The sequence below is a fragment of the Anguilla anguilla genome, chromosome 8 (assembly GCF_013347855.1).
Source record: "Anguilla anguilla isolate fAngAng1 chromosome 8, fAngAng1.pri, whole genome shotgun sequence".
Lineage (NCBI taxonomy): Eukaryota > Metazoa > Chordata > Actinopteri > Anguilliformes > Anguillidae > Anguilla > Anguilla anguilla.
Genome location: NC_049208.1, coordinates 39,128,660 through 39,147,592, shown reverse-complemented (window position 1 = coordinate 39,147,592; position 18,933 = coordinate 39,128,660). Strand labels below are relative to the sequence as shown.

Here is an 18,933-nt window from a genome sequence, read left to right as displayed (position 1 = left end):
CAAAGCTGCTCTCGGAAAAGAAGGGGGGGGGGCGTTGGGGAGGATTGAAAAAGTGGAATTAAGCCCTGAGAAGCTTGCGGCGGGGCTGCTGCACTCGTTCACCGCGGAGCGCTCTGCCGATCGCGACGCGGCCGCGAGCGCGCGGCTTCCTCTGGGACGAGGGCGTCGGGGCGCGGCTCGTTTCGGTTCCCCCCCCCCCCCCCCCCCCCCCCGCGCGCTTCGCGTCCTTTCGCCCGCTCGCTCCGTTGTTTTCGTTTTTTTTATTTATTTTTTTGTTGTTCTTTCCTGTCGTTTCCCGAAGAGTGCGGCCAGCCCGACCGCGCCCGCCCCGGGCAGAGAGCAAAGCGCTGGCGGCCAGGCTCCCGTGGGCTGGGTAAGGGCGGGGTCCCTCACCCCCGTGCGGGGGCGGAGACTTCTCCCCCTGGTGTGCAGTGTGTGTGCTGTTATTCTTCAGACGCCTCCGTCGCTTAGAAACGTCCTCTTCTCTGTGTGTGCCGCCTTCTCTGTTTCTCATCTGCCTTCTAGAATTTTCTGTGTCAGAAACTCCATTTGAAAGCCATTTCTGTGCCATTACAACTCCCATCTTAACTGTATTAATACCACACTGGAGTATGCTCATATTTAACTGCGTTGCCTTTGTTGTCTAAAAATGCAAGGAGGTTTTCATCCATTTTTCTTCCCTAATTGCAAAGCTGTAGCAGAGTCACGCTTTTCTAATAAAACGTGTGAGAGCGGAATGAGAGCCAGAGTAGTTGCTGGACTCCTTTGTTGTTTGTGAACATGGGAACCATTATAGTGCAATGCAAACTATTCGGGTAACAAGTACGTTTTGTCTTAGGACACAAGATCACTTAATGGCGAAAGGCCATTCTAGTCTCACCTAAAAATTGGCCAATTCTCGAGCGAAAACACACTGTACACCTAAAATTTTGAGTCACGTAGTCACGGGCCCCCGAACGTAGCGGAGAAAGCGGCGTGAAAGGGCGTTGAGGTTTCAAACGGGGAACGCGTGGGCGGAGACGCAGCGCGGCCTCCTCGCGTTCGACACGGCCCCGAGAGCACCTCAAACGAAAAAGGCGCGCTGGCGGTCACCCCTTGTACACTGGAGGAAAAAAAAAAGTGTGTACAGAATTTGCCGTCGCGGCTGCAAATTGAGCTTTTAAAGCTGGCTTTTAACCGAAAGAGCCGGCGTAATGGAGCGGAGTACACTCTAAAAAATGATTCACCGCCTCTACTCAAAAAAAAAAAACATTTTAAGGCAGCGCTATGGCGGACCTCGAGTTTGTCGCGAGACGCGTCCGGTCGGCGAAGTTCTGCGAGGAGAGGGGCAGGAACTGAACTCGGGTCTCCCGCCGTCCTCCCCGTCCCTCTGCCGCTGAAGCGCAGGCGAGTTCGTCCAGGCCGGAGTTCGGTTCCTGCTTCGCGCGGCGGTTAGCGTAGCCGCCTCTCAGAAGCGCGTTTGGTTCCTGCTTTCCCCGTGCGGAGTCTGTTATCTAGATGCTGTTTGTTAGGTGCTGTAACATAGTGTTTCTCAGCCCCTGGCCCTGGGGGCCCACTGTGTATGCGCTGTTTTTTTTATCTCAGAGATAATCTCTAGATCAATTAAGGTTGTTGAGAATACGTTTAAGATCTGCCACGATTCTGTGGTTACACTTACGGTGTTTTTAACGCGATGCCGGTTGGGATTGTTGCCGTTTGTTTTCAGTTACCTTACTGTTCATTTTACGCAGAGGGTTTCAGGTTTCCACACACTCAGCAAATGGGACCCAGCTGATATCACCAGTCGGTAACAGATCAATTAAAAACAGAAACATTTTTATTTGGAACTATTTGCCATAGTAGTACATTCAGCACAGTAAATGAAAGCATACGTTAGTCTAACCAATTGAAATTCCAGGGATGTGAATATGGGACATTTTCTAGGGCATAAATAGCTATTTTTGGCAAATTGTGGCTTTTTATAAATAGGTCCTTCAGTAGATTTTAAGTCTCATTAAGAACAGTTACAATAATGCATTACAATACAGAGCTTGTTTGGAACAAAAACACAGTGGTTCCCCAAGACCAGGGTTGAGAAAAAGTGTTGTAACAAACTCCAGATCTGTTGTGGTGTGTCATGGACCTACAAAGCTAACCAGTTAAAAATAAATAAGGTGAAATCCTTTAAATTATTGTAAGGTGGGGTGGGTACCTATGGTGTCAATCAAATGGTGGTGTCAATCAAATGCACATGTGGAAAATTGAGTTACCTCCTCTTGATTGTTGTTCTTACAAGAATAAAATGAAGAAATTTGTGTTTAAATTACCGACTGGAGCAAATTGAAATTATTATTGTCTTTTCGTGTTCCTAGAACTCATTAAAATATGCTTCACAATTCATCAATTTAAATCCTTAAATTAAAATGTTCATCCTGCAATACGCATTTGTTTTACATATTGGATACTAGCCTGCTGAATCATTTTTTAGAGTGTATATTTAGCTATTGATGGTGCTCTACGACCACCAGTGTGAAGATGGCCCTACTCAGAGTTGTTTGTACTGATGAATCTTTGTCCTTTTACGCTGTGCTGATCTTGTCTTCTGTAGAAAACAACACATCATCTTTAATCTGTCAGAACAAAACAACAGGCTGTGTGTGTGTGTGTGTGTGTGCACGTGTGTGGGGGTGTGTGACGGTGTGCTTGCGTGTGTGCAGAGGTGTGTGTCTGTGTGCTTGTGTGCGTGCGTGGGGGTGTGTGTCACTGTGCCTGTGTGTGTGGGTGTGTATGTTGTGTGCTTGCGTGTGTGTGGGGGTGTGTGTCTGTGTGCATGCGTGTGTGTGTGTGCGGGACTGTGTGTGTCTGCGTGCTTGCATGTGTGTATGTGGTGAGTGTGTGTGTCTGTGAGCGTGTGTGTGTGGGGGTGTGTGTCTGTGTGCATGCGTGTGTGTGTGTCACTGTGCCTGCGTGTGTATGCGTGGGTGTGTATGTTGTGTGCTTGCGTGTGTGTGGGGGTGTGTGTCTGTGTGAATATGTATGTGTGTGTCTGTGAGCGTGTGTGTGTGGGGGTGTGTTTCTGCGTGCATGCGTGTGTGGGGTGTGTGTGTGTCTGCGTGCATGCGTGTGTGTGTGTGGTGAGCGTGTGTGTCTGCGTGCATGCGTGTGTGTGTGTGGTGAGCGTGTGTGTCTGCGTGCATGCGTGTGTGTGTGTGGTGAGCGTGTGTGTCTGCGTGCATGCGTGTGTGTGTGGTGAGCGTGTGTGTCTGCGTGCATGCGTGTGTTTGTGTGGTGAGCGTGTGTGTCTGCGTGCATGCGTGTGTGTGTGTGGTGAGCGTGTGTGTCTGCGTGCATGCGTGTGTGTGTGTGGTGAGCGTGTGTGTCTGCGTGCATGCGTGTGTGTGTGTGGTGAGCGTGTGTGTCTGCGTGCATGCGTGTGTGTGTGTGGTGAGCTTTGCGATCCTTGCTGTGCTGTGCAGATGTGAGACTCTGGCAGAGGCTCAGACTGTGAAATCTCTTCCCCTGCAGTATGAATCATCGGGGCTGGGGCTCATCAGCAGCAGACTGCGGACCACGCTCAACAGGATCCAGGAGAGCCTCATCGACGTGGTAAGAGAGACCATTAGCGCGCCGCGGCTGGCAGCCTAAAAAAACGCCACGCGGGCCGCCATCCCGTCCATCTCGCCCCGGATCCCGCCGCAAATGGCGGGGCACTCAGCCCCGGTGTTTTCGCGGGCCTCGGTAAGGGTCGCCGTTTAATGGCCCGGTGTTAGCCGCGGCCGCTATAATTGTCCTGGAACAGCGAGCGCTCGGCGGCGGCAGCTTAAATAAATAATAAACGCGCCGTCTCCAGCGCCCCCCATTAGAGGCCCCGGGGCCCGGCCCGCCGCGGCCCCAGACATCACCCGCCGGGTTCATTAGCTCTCCGCGCGGCCGGGCTCCCGCCGCAGGCCGCTCTCGCGGACGCGGACGGGGGGGGGAGGGGGCGGGGAGGGGGCGGTGGGAGTCCGGGCCGGGCTGCGGTCCATTAGCCTCACAGCCCTGGGGCAGGGTTAGCCTGCGCCGGGCCCCGGCGCACCGCAGAGTTTGATTGGCCCGAGCTCTAATTAACCGTCCGAGGCACAGCTGAGCGCAAAATCGCCATCGCGTCGGGCCGGGCGGAAACGGGAGCCGTGCAGGAAACGGCCGAGGAGGAAGTGCCGCTGTGGGCGAAAGCGGTCGGTGCGCGCGCCGCTTCAGTTCGAACCTCGACCGCGACCCCGGGCCGGCGGGGCCACGGTCGACCCCGTTTTGTCCTCGTTGTCCTTCGGGTCGTCGCCGCACTGGCTCCGGTGCGCACGGGCTTCCGGTGAGAGGGACGCCTCTCTTCCGGTCCGTGCCAAGTGCCTCCTGTAGCTCTGTGTGGCCTGTCGGTGTGAAACCCACGTCGACCTTTGGGTGCTTGCTCATGCTACCCCTTGCAGGGCTGCTTGCACAGGTGCGAAGCTCAGAGGTGACCCAACTAGCCAAACCGAGGGAAGGGTTTTTAAAAATTGAGCTGCTGGGTGACTCATCCCTCTCACAGTCACGTCCGGTCTCAAATTCAGGCCGTGCCTGACCATAGCGCCGACTGCAGCCGGGGGTCCCGTAGGGCGGTGCGTGACCCCCCCCCCCGGCACGTCACTCGGGGAGAGAGGGGTTTCAGCCTGTCGAATTTCTGTCTCGCACACGCCAGTGACCCCTTCAGCTCAGGCGGTGCCCGTGGTCGGCCTGCAGGCTGCACGTGAAGCGTCCTTCTGCGCCTCGGTGCCCGTGCAAGATTAGCCACTGAACCGCAGAGAGAAAAGAAGCTGCGGTTGACAGCGTGTATTTTCTGCACTCTCGCTAAGGAGGATTTGCAGTTTGGAGCTCGACTTAATTTCCAAATTTGGAGAAAGGAGTGGTGAAATTTCTAATCGAGGCTCAGGATTGGTGAAGCTTGCCCGTGTCTGTTTTCTCATGATGAGAGAATTAGACTAGATTTGGGGGAGAGAACGGGGCGCTCGAACCGTGCTCGCGCTCTCTTTTCTGCTGTGACTGTGTCAGTTTTCGAGTATTTGCCTCAGAAACTTGTGCGCTAGCAGAGGCGCTAATATCGTCCTCGCCGGTTGCTAATATCGTCCTCGCCGGTTGCTAATATCGTCCTCGCCGGTTGCTTCGCGGGGACTTACGTATACATACAGTAGCATATTTTAGCGGCCGCCTATTCAGGAGCGCTCTCTTGGTATGTTTTACAGTAGTTCCTCACCCTCTGACCTCACTGCGTCTGTGACGCGTGAGTCTTCACTCGCGCTTCCGACCCTTGACCTCCGCTCTGCTCCGCTGCGTCCGTGGAGATGGCGAGGAAGCTTCTTTTTCTCGTTACCCTCTCGTGTGTTCAGCGCGTCTGACTTCGCTTCTCGGCAGCGCGTTTCCCCGAGATAGTATCTACCCTTTCCGACCCCCTCTGTTCCAGCACGGTCCCTACATCCAGCTGCAGCAGCAGGGCCCTGCTTGTTTAGCCGTTCTGCGTCCTGCGGGTTCCTCTGGCGTAACGCGCACGGTTCCGCAGATTTACGCTGAGATAAATAACTGTGACTGACAGCTCAAATGATTCAGCTGTTCTGCAGCGGCAGGTGTGTTTTTAACCCCTGTTCCGTCTGCTGCCTGCGTGCGGATTCGCCTCGGAAGCAATAGAAATATAAAAACGGACAGACTTTTTTTAATCATAGAATGAACTTTTGCCGGGCGTCTCGTGGCTTAGCCTGTTGGGTACTGTGCGCGTACTTATTGCCAGCTGCGAAGTCGGCGGTTGGAATCCGGCTGTGCGACCTTTGTCCCATGTCTCTCTCTCTCTCTCTCTCTCTCTCTCTCTCTCTCTCTCTCTCTCTCTCTCTCTCTCTCTCTCTCTCTCTCTCTCTCTCTCTCTCTCTCTCTCTCTCACTCTCTCTCTCTCTCTCTCTCTCTCTCTCTCTCTCTCTCTCTCTCTCTCTCCCTCCCTCCCTCCCTCCCTCCCTCTCTCTCTCGTTCTTCATTCTTCCTGTCTGTCTACACTGTCCTGTCCGATAAAGCTGAAAAGCCCATTGAAAGTACATCTAGGAGAGAACACCCCTTTTCCAAGGCACTCTAACCCGATTTCACGTTGAAGCAGTTTAATCCGAGAGTCAGTCATCCTGACGGACGGGAGGACGCCGTTCGTCCGTAGCCCCCGTCAGCGCGCTCCCCCGGTTTTGTGCATCGCGTTAGGGTGCGGCCATTTTGCGGGGGTTCTCAGGCTGAGGGACGCGCGGTGTGGGAGAATCAGGAGTGCGTTCGCTGGAGTAACCGGAGCGACGGTGCCAGACAAACAGCTGGCTCTCATCACCGCCAGACCGGCCCGTTCGTGTCCAACACCCCCCGAGGCCCTAAAAGTAACTGCGTTTACGACGCCAACCGAGAACCGCAATAAATCGATATTATTATGACACCGTCTTTGAAAGGCGTTTACGTTTCAGTGAGTTCACTTTGGCCTCCGCGATGTAAGTGTTACATGTCCAGCTGGCTGGGGGCAGTTGGGTCCTTTTTGCTCGTATTTTTGTGTCTTATGGGCGGGTCGCTGTGTGCCTGATTATTTAAAGTGTCTGAGACTCTGGCTCCTGTTTCCACCTGAACACGTTCAAGGCTTTGAGGGTTTTGGGGGAAGCGCGTTTTATAAACCGTGGATAATAAGGTCACTGCTCGTTTTCCGTTCTCCGGTTTTGTTTTGTAATTTTTTTTTCTTCTCGCCTCGTCTGTCGGACCAGACGGCGAAAACGGCCGCGCGCGGGTGGACCGCGACCGCGCCCGTTACCGTTTACGAGCGCGCTAACCGCTGCGATCCCCGCGTCTGGGAAATTTCTTCTTTTCGTTCCGGTTTTCTTCCTCCCTCGGCGGGGGAACCGCCGGCCTTCCTCGCGACCGCGCCGCACGCGGAGCGGCCGGATTACAGTTTTTCTCGATTGCTAACACACTAAAACTGGTTCTTTTAGCAAAAACTCCCAAATTATTACTTCAGTTCTCAGAGGACCAACACATCTCTCAAAACTAAAAACACTTTTCACTTGTTTTAACACATGCTGCAAATTGCAAATCTTTTTCTGCAAATCTCTACAAACAAATGCTCTCATGAATCACTGGTTACACACTGTGCTCATGCAACAAACACTAGTAGTCAAAACAAAGTCATCACAACCTAAACTCAGGTAACACACCTTTCTCTAGGTGCAAACACTTGGCAGCAAAATTGTTTACACACTCTGGATCAGTAAATAGGGTCACAGTTTGCGTCTGTGTGCTTTTGAACAATGGATCCTCAAAATGGACAAGCTGTCCAAAGATCAGGAAGACAAAGGAGACAAAGAGGCAGGAGACAATTTGTCCCAGACAAAATACGTGCCACCTTGATTGACCATGTGCTGGTTCATGGTATGATGATGAGGGAAGCTGGACAGAGAGTTTAGCCAAACTTGAATCGTTTCACAGTGGCATCCATTGTCCATACTTTCAGACAAGAAAACAGGTACTATAATTTACTGTAATGTTACGTATTGTATCTGCTGTACTACTGTGAGAGGATATGCTGTCTATGTAATGTTGAAGTGTATTTACAGACGATATGTTCTTTAGATTTTATTGCTGTTTTTGTTTATAGTGCTGCATATACTGAGTTCCTTTTATGAATGCTACTCTCCTTTGAAAATACTACATTTTTTTGTTCCTTCAACTGTGTTGTGGTTACTGTACAGTACTTTTCACTCAGCATCACTTTTCAGTACTACAGATCAAATATTTGGAAATTTGCACACTCCCTCATTTGTTAGTAGTGTAACATTGCAAAGGTCAAAATCTGAAAACCATAAAATAAGTAGAATAACCAGGAGAAAATAACTCCTTACACACTGCTATAAAAGGTTTTTGCAGTAGTGCTTTGAATTTATCTCACTGCTGTGTTATGGGTAATCTACATTGTCTGTGTTTTCGATGGCTTGTGTGTTCCATTTGAAGGCAAAGTTTAATTTTGATGGAAGAGTATATGTTTTTGAGAAGATCATTTGAGTTTGGCATGGATGTTTGAGGTTTGTGCTGATTGATGTGTAGTTTTGGGATTGTGTTAATAGTTCTGAGAAAAAGGGGAATTGTTTCATTAAATGTGTCTTAGCAATCAAAAAAAAGTGTAAGGAAGACGGACGCGCCGTTTCCGACGAGCCGGAGCGCGCGCTTCCTCTGCCTCTGCCTCTGCGGGTCGAGGGTCGCGCGTTCCGCGCGGCGCATAGCCGCGAAATAAAGCGGCTCTCGGGCCGACGGGCGAGCGTGCGGTTCTGGGAGCGGACGGGCCGAGCCGCTGAGCGCTGTGCTGAAGCGCGTGTCGCATCTGCGGGGGGCTGTTCCCTGGGGGAACTCGAAACAGAGCTGCGTTTTGCGACGCGGGCCTGCGGTGGGAGCAGGCGATAGCGCTCAGCCCAGCCGTTCGAGGCGCTCGATTAAAAACTTAATAGAAATCCTCACTGCTGTTGGGTTCAGCCGTAAATGTTACTTTGACTTTGCTCTGTTGGGTGTGGAGGTAAAATATCAGAAAAGGCTTCTAATCGTCTCCCTTTGCGCTGAGCTACTTTCGTGGACCCGATAAATCATTCATCCCCTGGATACGCGATTCCACATTTCGTTCATTTTGTGATCTTCCCTTCCTTTCCTCCCTCCCCTGCTCCACATCTCTCTCTCACTCACTCCCTCTATTTCTGTCTAATTAAAATTGCTTTATTTGTCTGCCAAATCGCACTGCTTGTCAAGACCCCATTCATGGGAACACATATATGAGCATTAATTAATCCAAACAATCAGAACGGAAAAAGTGGGACGCATTATCATTCCTAATTATCTTTCCCTCTGGGTTATGGAGAGCACATTTTAAAGTTTCCATTTGCGAAAATAATGTATGTATTATCGCATTATCGTGTATAATCTATCTCCCTTTGTCTTCCCCTCTGTCTGCACATCTCCTAGGACACTTTCGGAAGTTTTAGTGCTGCACTTACGGCATAGTATATAAAAAGGCCCGCGCAGAATGTGTATGCGTGTTATAAATCCGATTGCCTAATTATCATATTTTCAGAGTTAATTATAAGGAGTAGCGCCGAGGTCAGATTACCGTCTGACGTTTTGAAACGCGATTACTTCGACGCGGTCGCAAAGCACGCCAAAAAAAAAAAAAAATATCTCGACCATCTCGACGTGTCTCTTTATCTCCGTTTCCTCGCGAAGGATGCCACGCTGGCTTATCTCCGGGGAGACGCGCGTTCATCGGAACAAAGAGGCTCGCCCCCCCGAGTCTCGCTGATCCGACAGCCGAGAATGTTTCATTTTCAGCGTCGCTGTGCCGTTGATATCCCGCCGAATTAGCCTTTGCCAAAACCGAACGTTCGCCCGCTACCGCGAATGGCGATAAGTATAGCGAGCATCTCGCATCCAATTTAAACGCCCCGCTAGCGGCTAATTCTGAATAATGGACTCCCCATAATGAAGCCCAGCTTTTCAAATTGAGGTTGCCGTTGCCCGTTTCATAAACGGATCGAGATGGCCGAAAGCCCTTAAACCGCATTTGCGCTGGGACGACGTGAAACCGGTGGTTTAAAATGTGCGTGCGCGGTCGCCGCAGCACGTTAGCCCCGATTAGCGCCGGCCGAACCGGGAGCAGTTTCGTTCACCGAGGGGGCGGCGCGTTCGGGATTCCGCGGGGGCGTATTTGTTTACTTTCAGTCGTTATTTGTGCAGGAAGGCCGCTCAGCCGGTGCGCTGTCAGAAACGGTCGTGATGAGATATTCGGCGGTCCTTAACCGGAAGATAAATACCCGACGTCAGCGACCGTAACCCTCCGGGACTGAGATTTACCTTCAGCGGCTCACGCATTGAGAGATTCTGAGTTTTGTTCATTTTTTTTTTTTTTTTGCTAAAGTGCCAAAAGAAGAGCAGATCAGCCCACATCATTTGAAAAACCTCGATACGCCTTTGGGAACGCGGAGCCTTCCGGATCCCCGGATTTATTCCGACCGCGCTCCAGCGCTGCGGTTAGATCCAGGTGTGCAGAGCGGCTTGGCGGGTTGGGTCGCTGGGTGGCGGTTTTATCATCTCTACGCGGTGTGGATTATAGCCCAGGCCTGCTCTGACACGGGAGACGTGTTGGGACGCATTCCAGAGGTAACCCTGTGGGCAGGGTTCAGTCAGAGGCCCTTAGACTGTTCAGTAGAGCCCTCCAGATTAATGTGAGTACTCACCCTCTCAACATGGGGGCGGGAAGAAGAAGCGGTTTCAAGCCAATAAAAATGAGTTTTCCTGGAATGATTGAGACCTATTCCACTGAGTGACTGAGCACTTTTTAAAGGGACAGTTCACACCACAAATAAAGTAAAGCTCTATATCCACTTTCCCGGAGTGCTAGCTGTCCATCCAGGTGGATTCACTGTGAAGTCCGCTGCAGCTCACCCTGACACAGAGGACCTCAACGGGGCCAAAGCGGCAAAGATGTACATTCCAAAAACTCAACAGCGACGTCTCTTTCTGAATAAAATTACTCAGTTGCTCAGGAACATCCACAGACTTTGTGCATGGCTTCATCGAAAACTACTTTCTACCCAAGTACACCAACTGTGTATATCTACGCAAACGTCTCAACCAATGCCCGCCAGTATTCTGATCAAAACAATGTTGACACTGCAATGTTATGCTTCCCTCGTCTCTAAAATATGAATGGCAGATTGGAAAAGGACTATGTTAACAGCTCTGTTGTTAAAATGTTGCTGGAATCGACTTTGATGATATGACGCTGTTCTATTTACTAAATTATTTTAAAACTTATTTGATTATATTTTTTTAACTAAATGTATCAGTACAATAAGGATTGTGAAGAGATTCTTCTCAATTCTTCTCAATTCTTCTCAAAGGAAAAGTTCACTTGGTCTTCAGAAAAACTCCTGTTTCCAGACTGGGTGCCACAATATTCAGGCCACACCTTTTCCCGTTAGTTGAATTTTTCAGTCTTGCAGACCTTTACGGTTTGTTTGATCGAATCCGAAACAACTTAAGCCCGGTTTGATTGAATTGCATATGCCCTTTAACCGGTGTTTGATTGAATCCGGGGAGAGTGTGTGGTTCCGTTTATGGTTTCCTGGTTTCTGCCTTTATGAGCAAATATTTTGCAAGCCCTCAGGGGCCCCTCTGTCGGGTGGAAAACAACACCATGCACGCTGCTTGGGTTAACCAGGGACCCGTCTGAAACGTTTGAGCCCAGGAAGAAGGTACTGGCGGTTAGCCTGCGGGCAACTGTAGTTATAACTTAATAAGTAGTCTGTAGTAGTACTCATTGCAGACAAGCACACATGAATTAAAACCGTGAACGCCCACTTTCGGGGAGTTTGCACACACATTAAAAGTCAGCTGTGAACCGGGTCAGGAGTTTCTGACTTTGGAGTGGGGAGGCGGCTGCTTCACGAGGTGCGGCCGCGAGATTGGAGGAACTGGGAGAGACTGACGCATTGTAGCGCGCATGATATCCTCTGCCTGACTAGTAGGTGGGTAGTCTCAGCGCTCAAACGCAGGAAATGAATGTCTGTGCAGCCTTGTGCAGTTCAAGCCTACCTCCAGGTTTAATCTTCAGTCTCCAAAAATACAAACAAAGCCTTTTCTATTATGCCTTTTTTCTGTAGGAAAAAAAAAAAAACCTTTATTTTCTTTCTGGAAATTTCTCCCGTATCTGCTAAACAGACGCTAACTTTTCTTTTCGTAAACAGTTGTGTCGTATGCAAATGTGTCATCTTCCCTCAGGCAGCCGCTATAAATGGCAGCCTTTGGCTCTTCCTGCCGCAGCAGACAAAGCAAATGATAGCTCTGATTGCGTTTGACACTCTTCTAATGAGAAAAGAGTTTGTGATATTAGGATAGGATGAGGAACTAGGTGAGATAGTGCACTTGACAGTAATTGCCTCCCGGCTCAGCTGCCCCGGCTTTGAGAAACTCTCGCGGATTAGAATATGGATGTGACCCAGTCACAAAAGGGGCCGCGTTATTTTCCGCACAAATTGAATAGCTTTTATTTATGCGCGGCCTCTTTTGTCTGGCTACTGTAGATTTTGTCTTTCGTGAGAGGTGTGTCAGGAGTTCTCGGATCATGAGACTAACTTTGGTCATTTTAAATTAAGCTTTTGTGCGTGTGTGTGTGTGTGTGTGTGTGTGTGTGTGTGTGTCTGTGTGCCTGCTCGCCTGTGCTTGTGTGTGTGTACTCACGTGTCGCATTGTGCCGAACCATGTCTGTGCGTACGCACATTGTGCCAGCGTGTGTGCGCCGGTCTAAGTGTGTTTTGTGTAAACAGCCTGTGCTTGTGTGTAGGAGTGTGTTTTGTACAGGTTTATGCCTTTTACTTCTGTATCTGAGTTTGTGAGTGAGAATAATGCATGAGGTAGCGAGTGAGTAATGCGTTTGCCAGATGATGCAGTCTCTCTCTCATCAGACAGGTATCTCTGGTGCAGTAGCTGTCAGCTGCTTCGTGCTGAAATGACTCAGTCACATCCGAGCACGCTTCCCCAAACAAATCACCTCCGTAATCAAAGAGAAAAACAAGACACGGAACGCATTGGTTTATCCGCTCAAAACTATGGGAGACAGAAGCTGATTTTTTTATTTTTGCAGAGCCATGAGTAAATTATATTCAAATTATAAAACTGGAAGAATTGTACCATGAAGTGAAAAAGTTTAATTTGGTCTGTGGACATTTACAAATTTTCCATAAATATTACCTTCACACCTAAAAAGTTGTACTGGAAAATACCGCAAATATGTTTTTTTTCCCCACATTATTTTGAAATGGCTATTGAAATGAAACAGTGTAGCAGGATCTTCACTGTTAAGATATCAGTGGTATAAAGTGACACGTGAAAAAGAACAGTAAGTGGCAAATGCATTTTCTTCCTCTTTTTTTTTCTTTTTTACAGCCAATTGATAATATGATGAACATTTGCTGTATTTTCCCTGGTGTTTGATGCTGTACATCATTTGAGTTAAATCAGTCATTCCAGCCATCTTCCTCAAATTGCTTCAAATTAAACTCTTATTTTGGAAGACATTATGAAAGATGCTAAGAGAGATCACATTACAAATGGTACGAAGAGATCAATTCTCAGATCGATGACATTTGCAAATATTTTAATTATTTTTTTTACAAATAGTTATTTTTATTTTTATTTTTTACAAATTCCAGTATAATCAGTCAGTATGACAATTTGTTTTTTTTACTTTTTAAGATATTAAGCTTTTTTTACAGCTGATATTTGAAGTAATATATGATGACTTTTTTTTCTATGTTTGTCATTTATAAAGAATCCCAGAGAAGTTTAGACTTCCTGAGTGTGTTCTTCGTGGATGCATGATCGGCACGAGTTCACAAACTGACAAACAGTCATCAGGCTCTTCAGAGTATTATTGGAAATAATCTCCACTTTCATATCTTTTCTTGTCTGGCATTTTGTTTTTGTTTTTTATGTGCCAAAATGTGGAGCTAAATTTTTTTTTGCCATTAAGGAGGAGCAGGAACGCACCCAAGCTTTAAGGTTAATGCCTGGATAAATATCAGCGCAGCTGAGTCCCATCATCTTGGCTGATTGTTTAGATCATAAATGCTTCAGGAGTGTTTTTTTTTTTTAACCACTTCTTTCAATTCCGTTGCGTATAGCGAGGCTACAGTGTTATTGCCCGAACGCTTATCTGCTATGCCTTTTTACTGAGAATGGAGGCATCGAATCGAGCTCGCTCCTTTAGCAGAGGCGATGCTCCGGTGTCCCAGGGAAAGCTCTTCGAGGCCTTCCGTCATTTTTATGGCCGATCTCAGGCTCCCGTGTTCTCCGGAGGGTGTTATTTGGCGGAATGCGGCGGGTAAACCGGTTGTGTCGTTTCATTCTCTCATTCTGCTTCATGGGCCTTTTTATCGCGGCGGATCCTGGTGGCCGCGGGGCCCCCGAGGAGTCCGTTTTTTTTTTCGGTTTGCGCTGCTCTGTTTCGGGGCCCTCCGAGTCGGGGGGGGGGGGGGGGGGGGGGGGGGGTTCGGCTCATCTCGAATCGGGAGCGTTCCGGTTGGCCGGGCGCTCTCGTGGGGGGGTGCCGCGTGATTGGCCGGCCCGTTGCCCGGGGAGAGAGGGAGGGAGCGAGCTTTCGGTCGGCAGGTGCGTGGGCCCCGGGGTCGGGTGCAGGAGCGGAGCGGGCCCCGTAGCGCAGTGCCTGCGGTGGCTCCGTCGGCACGGAGATGAGCGCGGAGGAAGCGCTCGCCTGGGACCTGCGATAAGCCGGCCGTGCGGTCAGAATGGCGCTTCTATGCGAGGCTAAAATGCTAATAATAATAAATAAAGATAGCCAGCAGTTGGTTTGAACCAAGTAGCATGTGCTGTGCACTACATTTACTCATGTTTTATTTAATAGTCCCCCTGACAAATACATTTTAATACTGCGGTACTTTTAAGCCTCTGGGATGCCCTATTATGTCTCAGGGTTTCAGATTCTCAGGTTCAGATTCAGATTCAGATTCAGATTTCAGGATCTGATTCTCAGGTTCAGGTTCAGATTTCAGGATCTGATTCTCGGGGAGAGATTCAGATTTCAGGATCTGATTCTCAGGTTCAGGTTCAGATTTCAGGATCTGATTCTCGGGGAGAGATTCAGATTTCAGGATCTGATTCTCAGGTTCAGGTTCAGATTTCAGGATCTGATTCTCAGGTTCAGATTCAGATTTCAGGATCTGATTCTCGGGGAGAGATTCAGATTTCAGGATCTGATTCTCAGGTTCAGGTTCAGATTTCAGGATCTGATTCTCGGGGAGAGATTCAGATTTCAGGATCTGATTCTCAGGTTCAGGTTCAGATTTCAGGATCTGATTCTCGGGGAGAGATTCAGATTTCAGGATCTGATTCTCAGGTTCAGATTCAGATTTCAGGATCCGATTCTCAGGGAGAGATTCTGCTGTGCGTCTGGGTGGGAGACGTGCGGATGGGAGACCAGCGCAGGTTTCGGCCCGGCTTGTTTTTACATATGGAGAAGCTCCGCGCATCTGGGCGGGCTGAGAGCGTAATTGCTCACCACACGCGAGGACGTGGCGGATCCTGGCGTGGAGGCCGGCGCGATGCTGCGTGAAGGACCAGGCCGTTTGTTCTTCGAGCGAGTGGTCGGGCCTCAATCCGTTGGCTTCCTGTCGAGCGCATTGTCAGGCCGTGCTGGGGAATGCCTCACACGCAGATGTATTTATTAAAATTGTCCAGTAAATCTGATTATCTTCCACTGTTAACGTAAAGGGGGTTTGTTTAGGCAGTTCAGGGTCGTCGACTTGTGGCTAGTTTCTGTGGAATTGTATACTTTGTATCGGTTATTACTTTTTCTTCCGTGTCTGTATGCGTCTCTTTTCAACCCAGCAGCAGACTGTTCAGTGACTCTCACAGTGAGGAATGAAAAAGAACTGAAGGAAGTTGTGGATAAATGTGGGCCTTTTGTGTATTTTTTCCTCATTAATTCAAGACTTATTTCTGCTTATTAATAATAAAATCCCCCGTCTCTGTGAGTCGTTAGTTCTGCGCTTACGCAGCGTGACCGCGTGTGTCCTCAGACCCGCTGTTTGTTTTACAGACTCTCAGACGGTTCACAGTGTGCGGCCATTTTACCTGCCTGTCTCCGTGGAGAATGACAGTCGTTCCGTTTCCTTTCGTTTTCCGCGGGCTGAAGGCTTGTCGTAGGCGGCTGAAGTCGAAGGGGGAACGGAACAGAAGCGGTCGTGTAACTCTGACCCCGTGTGACACGTTTCCTTCGCATGAAAAAAGGGATCCTTTCTCCAGTTAGACATTCGGCTCATCGCTCAGCAGAGGACGGGAGAGACGGAACGGCCTCGTCTGTCGCTCGGGCGACGGCCGCCGCCTGTTTGGCGGGTTCGGGGGGTGATCGAGCGCGCTGCGGCCCCCGCGCCGGAGTCCCTGCTGAACGGCGGTGACGGCTGGGCGGAGCCGTCGGCCTGCTCGTCTTTTCCGCTGAGGTGCTTTGCGTTGTCTAGGTCACGGGGGCGGGGCGGGGCGAGGGCGGGGCGGGGCGGGGCGAGGGCTTTGCGCTGTGTACGTTTCGGGGGCCGGGCGCGACAGGGACGCGGAGACGACGGGTCGATCTCTGACACGGCGACGCTGTAACGATGCGGACGGCCAGGACGAGAACCAGAGAACAAAAGGCCGATTGAAAAGCAGGGCTAGAAGTCACTCGTGGTGAGGATGAATGTACAGGGCCAGGGGGGGGGAAGGGGGTGGGGGGGGGAGGCCGGGGAGGAGCGGATTCACAGCGGGAAGCCTGTGCCAGCTCGTTATGTACCCTCACAATACCCCCGCCACCCTCACCCCCCACCCCCCACCCCCTTGTGTGTCCGCACTCCAGAATCAGCTGGTTATTGTGAAATGGCTCAATAAGAAAGTGCCGCGGTGGGCCGAGCAGCCATTTCTCTCTCTCGGTCTAATGGCTAAACAAAGTGGCTTTCAGTAACAGCGCCGAGGGCAGACGCGTGACGCGCTCCCTCTCCGCGCTCCTTCCCCCTCGCGGACGCGGACGCGGACTGAGCGCACACACGCGCGCTCTGCTCATCTCCGCGGCGACCCTGCCTACAGCGCCGTAGCCGTATAAACACTGGGGAGATGGGATTGCACTGTAATAACGCCATTCCGTTCTGAGGGTGCTGCAAGTACCAATTAAAAGCATCTGAATCGGGGAATTGTCGAAATGTCGCGGAGAGCTTCAACCGCCTCTTTTTTTTTTCATTATGAGCGAGTGCTGCTTGACATGGGTAATATGGTGTCACAGGATGTTAACTTTCCTCAACTGTAAGTGGCAGATTTGGTAAATCTCATTTAAATCGTGCTTTTATACGCAGCTCTTATTGTACCATGCATTCAGATCCCTGAGATCCATCAGCTTAGATGTGTTCCCTGTGAGAGCGAAGGCGGTTCATGTGTGGATGTAGGAGTGAGAGGGCTGCAGGTGTGTATGTGCATGAGTGTGTGTGTGCGTGTGTATGTGCATGCGTGCAGGAGTGCATGTGTGTGTGAGCGTGCATGAGTGTGTGTGTGTGTGTGTGTGTGTGTGTGTGTGTGTGTGTGTGTGTGTGTGTGCATGTGCATGCGTGCTTGCATGAGTGCATGTGTGCGCGCACGTGCATGAGTGTATGTGTGTGTATATTATATCTGTGCGACGCCCCAATAATTTGGCATTAAAAATACCAATTGCAAGCTTCAGGAAGAAAGATATTTCAAGAGAACAATGAATTGAAATAAAAAGATTATTTAGTAACTCGCTCTTTGTTGTGAGCACAATTATAGATGAATCAAAGATTCATTTTCAGCAGCGTTTTTATAATAGCTTGCTCTGTATTTTTATTTAGTTTTGAATTGCCTCTTAAGGTAGATAATATTTCCATTGTTCCAATTTATTTATTTAAAACGAAATGGCAAGATGCCTTGCATTACTGATGATACAGCCAGACTTTTTATTTTTACCTCTACAGTATGAGAATGGTTCTTACACATGTCTGTGTATAATCTTGTATGTTTATTTAATTAATTTCTTATTATAGTTTGTTGATTGATGTCTGGCTGCCAGAAGAGATCAAAGCCAGAATCAGTATGTGTGAAACTGAAGAGCAGGGCAGCTTAACCTTTTCCAGGCAAGGTGGCCTTCCACCAAGCTCATATTACTGTGACTATTACACGTAATGAGATGGTTTCACTTCTTAAATGTGAACTGTTCTTGAAATTTGGATAGCATAATTTGATGCTTCTGCCTGAATTAAACAATGTAGTTGAAACCTCTTGTGCAGAAACAGGCAGTCTTTTGATCATGCGCTGTTCACAGAAGTGGGTGGAGGGTGTGATCCGGAAATTTCCGAACTTCCAAAAAAAAAAAAAAAAAAAAAACTGCAGAAGAGAATTGTTAAGACTCGTACATTAAACAACACCTTTAAACGTACCATTCTCCCGGTCAAATCTGCTGTCGATGTTGTAAAAGGTGGCAGTGTAGCACAGTGGGTAAGGAACTGGGCTTGTAACCGAAAGGTCATAGGTTAGATTCCAGGATAGGACACAGCCATTGTACCCTTGAGCAAGGTACTTAACCTGAATTTCTTCAGTATATATCCAGCTGTATAAATGGATGCAATGTAAATGCTATGTAAAAGTTGTGTAAGTCGCTCTGGATAAGAGCGTCTGCTAAATGCCTGTAACGTAATCTAATGTAATGCATCAGTATTGGAAGCAGGGATGTCATTTTGAGCTAGGCGCAGATGAGCCTCGATTGTGAAACGCAAAAAAAAGCATGGAGTCGTGGAGTTTATTTTGTTCCCCCTTGCAGTTTTCAATCGAGCGTACCCAAACCGTAGAGTGCTGTTCTGCATTTCCCGTTCCAAGGAATGCTAAATGGTCTCTGAGAATGGGCAGCCCTCGCTTGTCAGGTCATGTGGTTGGCGTGTAGCTGGCAACCAGGCAACTGCTCAACAAGCTGTTCTGCCGCATCAAGCTGTAAAAACACCCTTCAGCTTGAAACTCGTCCTCCGTTGGTGAAGCTTTGGCCAATCACGCGCGGGCAGCCTTCGGTGGCGGCGAATGGACGGACGGAAGGTGCGTGAGCTCGAAGTCCGCTGTAACCCTCCGCGTCTCCGGCCCACATCGAGCTTAGCGAGAAACCGTGAATACGGGGAAGCTTGTCAGTCTCGTCCGAGACGCCTTACCCAAGGAGGCGTTTTTTTTTTAAACGCGCCGCCAGCTCGAGGCAGGGAGATGGCGTTACACACGTGACGGCGATGTCCCCCGCCCTCGGACGGAGTCGGAGGAAGGGCGAGCGTGATTGCGACGAGTGAATCTCGGAGGATGGAGGTTACCTCGGTCTCCTCGAAGTCA

At 49.5% G+C, this 18,933-nt stretch overlaps 1 protein-coding gene across 1 annotated transcript in view; it reads left to right on the top strand.

Moving 5' to 3' along the window:
* The window catches only part of vps50 (VPS50 EARP/GARPII complex subunit), a 131,498-nt gene that overhangs the window by 88,039 nt on the left and 24,526 nt on the right, over window positions 1-18,933 (top strand). Inside the window, exon 22 of the mRNA XM_035429341.1 lies at window positions 3,505-3,585. Within this exon, the coding sequence (XP_035285232.1) occupies window positions 3,505-3,585 (81 nt within the window). The remainder of the gene's footprint in view (window positions 1-3,504; window positions 3,586-18,933) is intronic.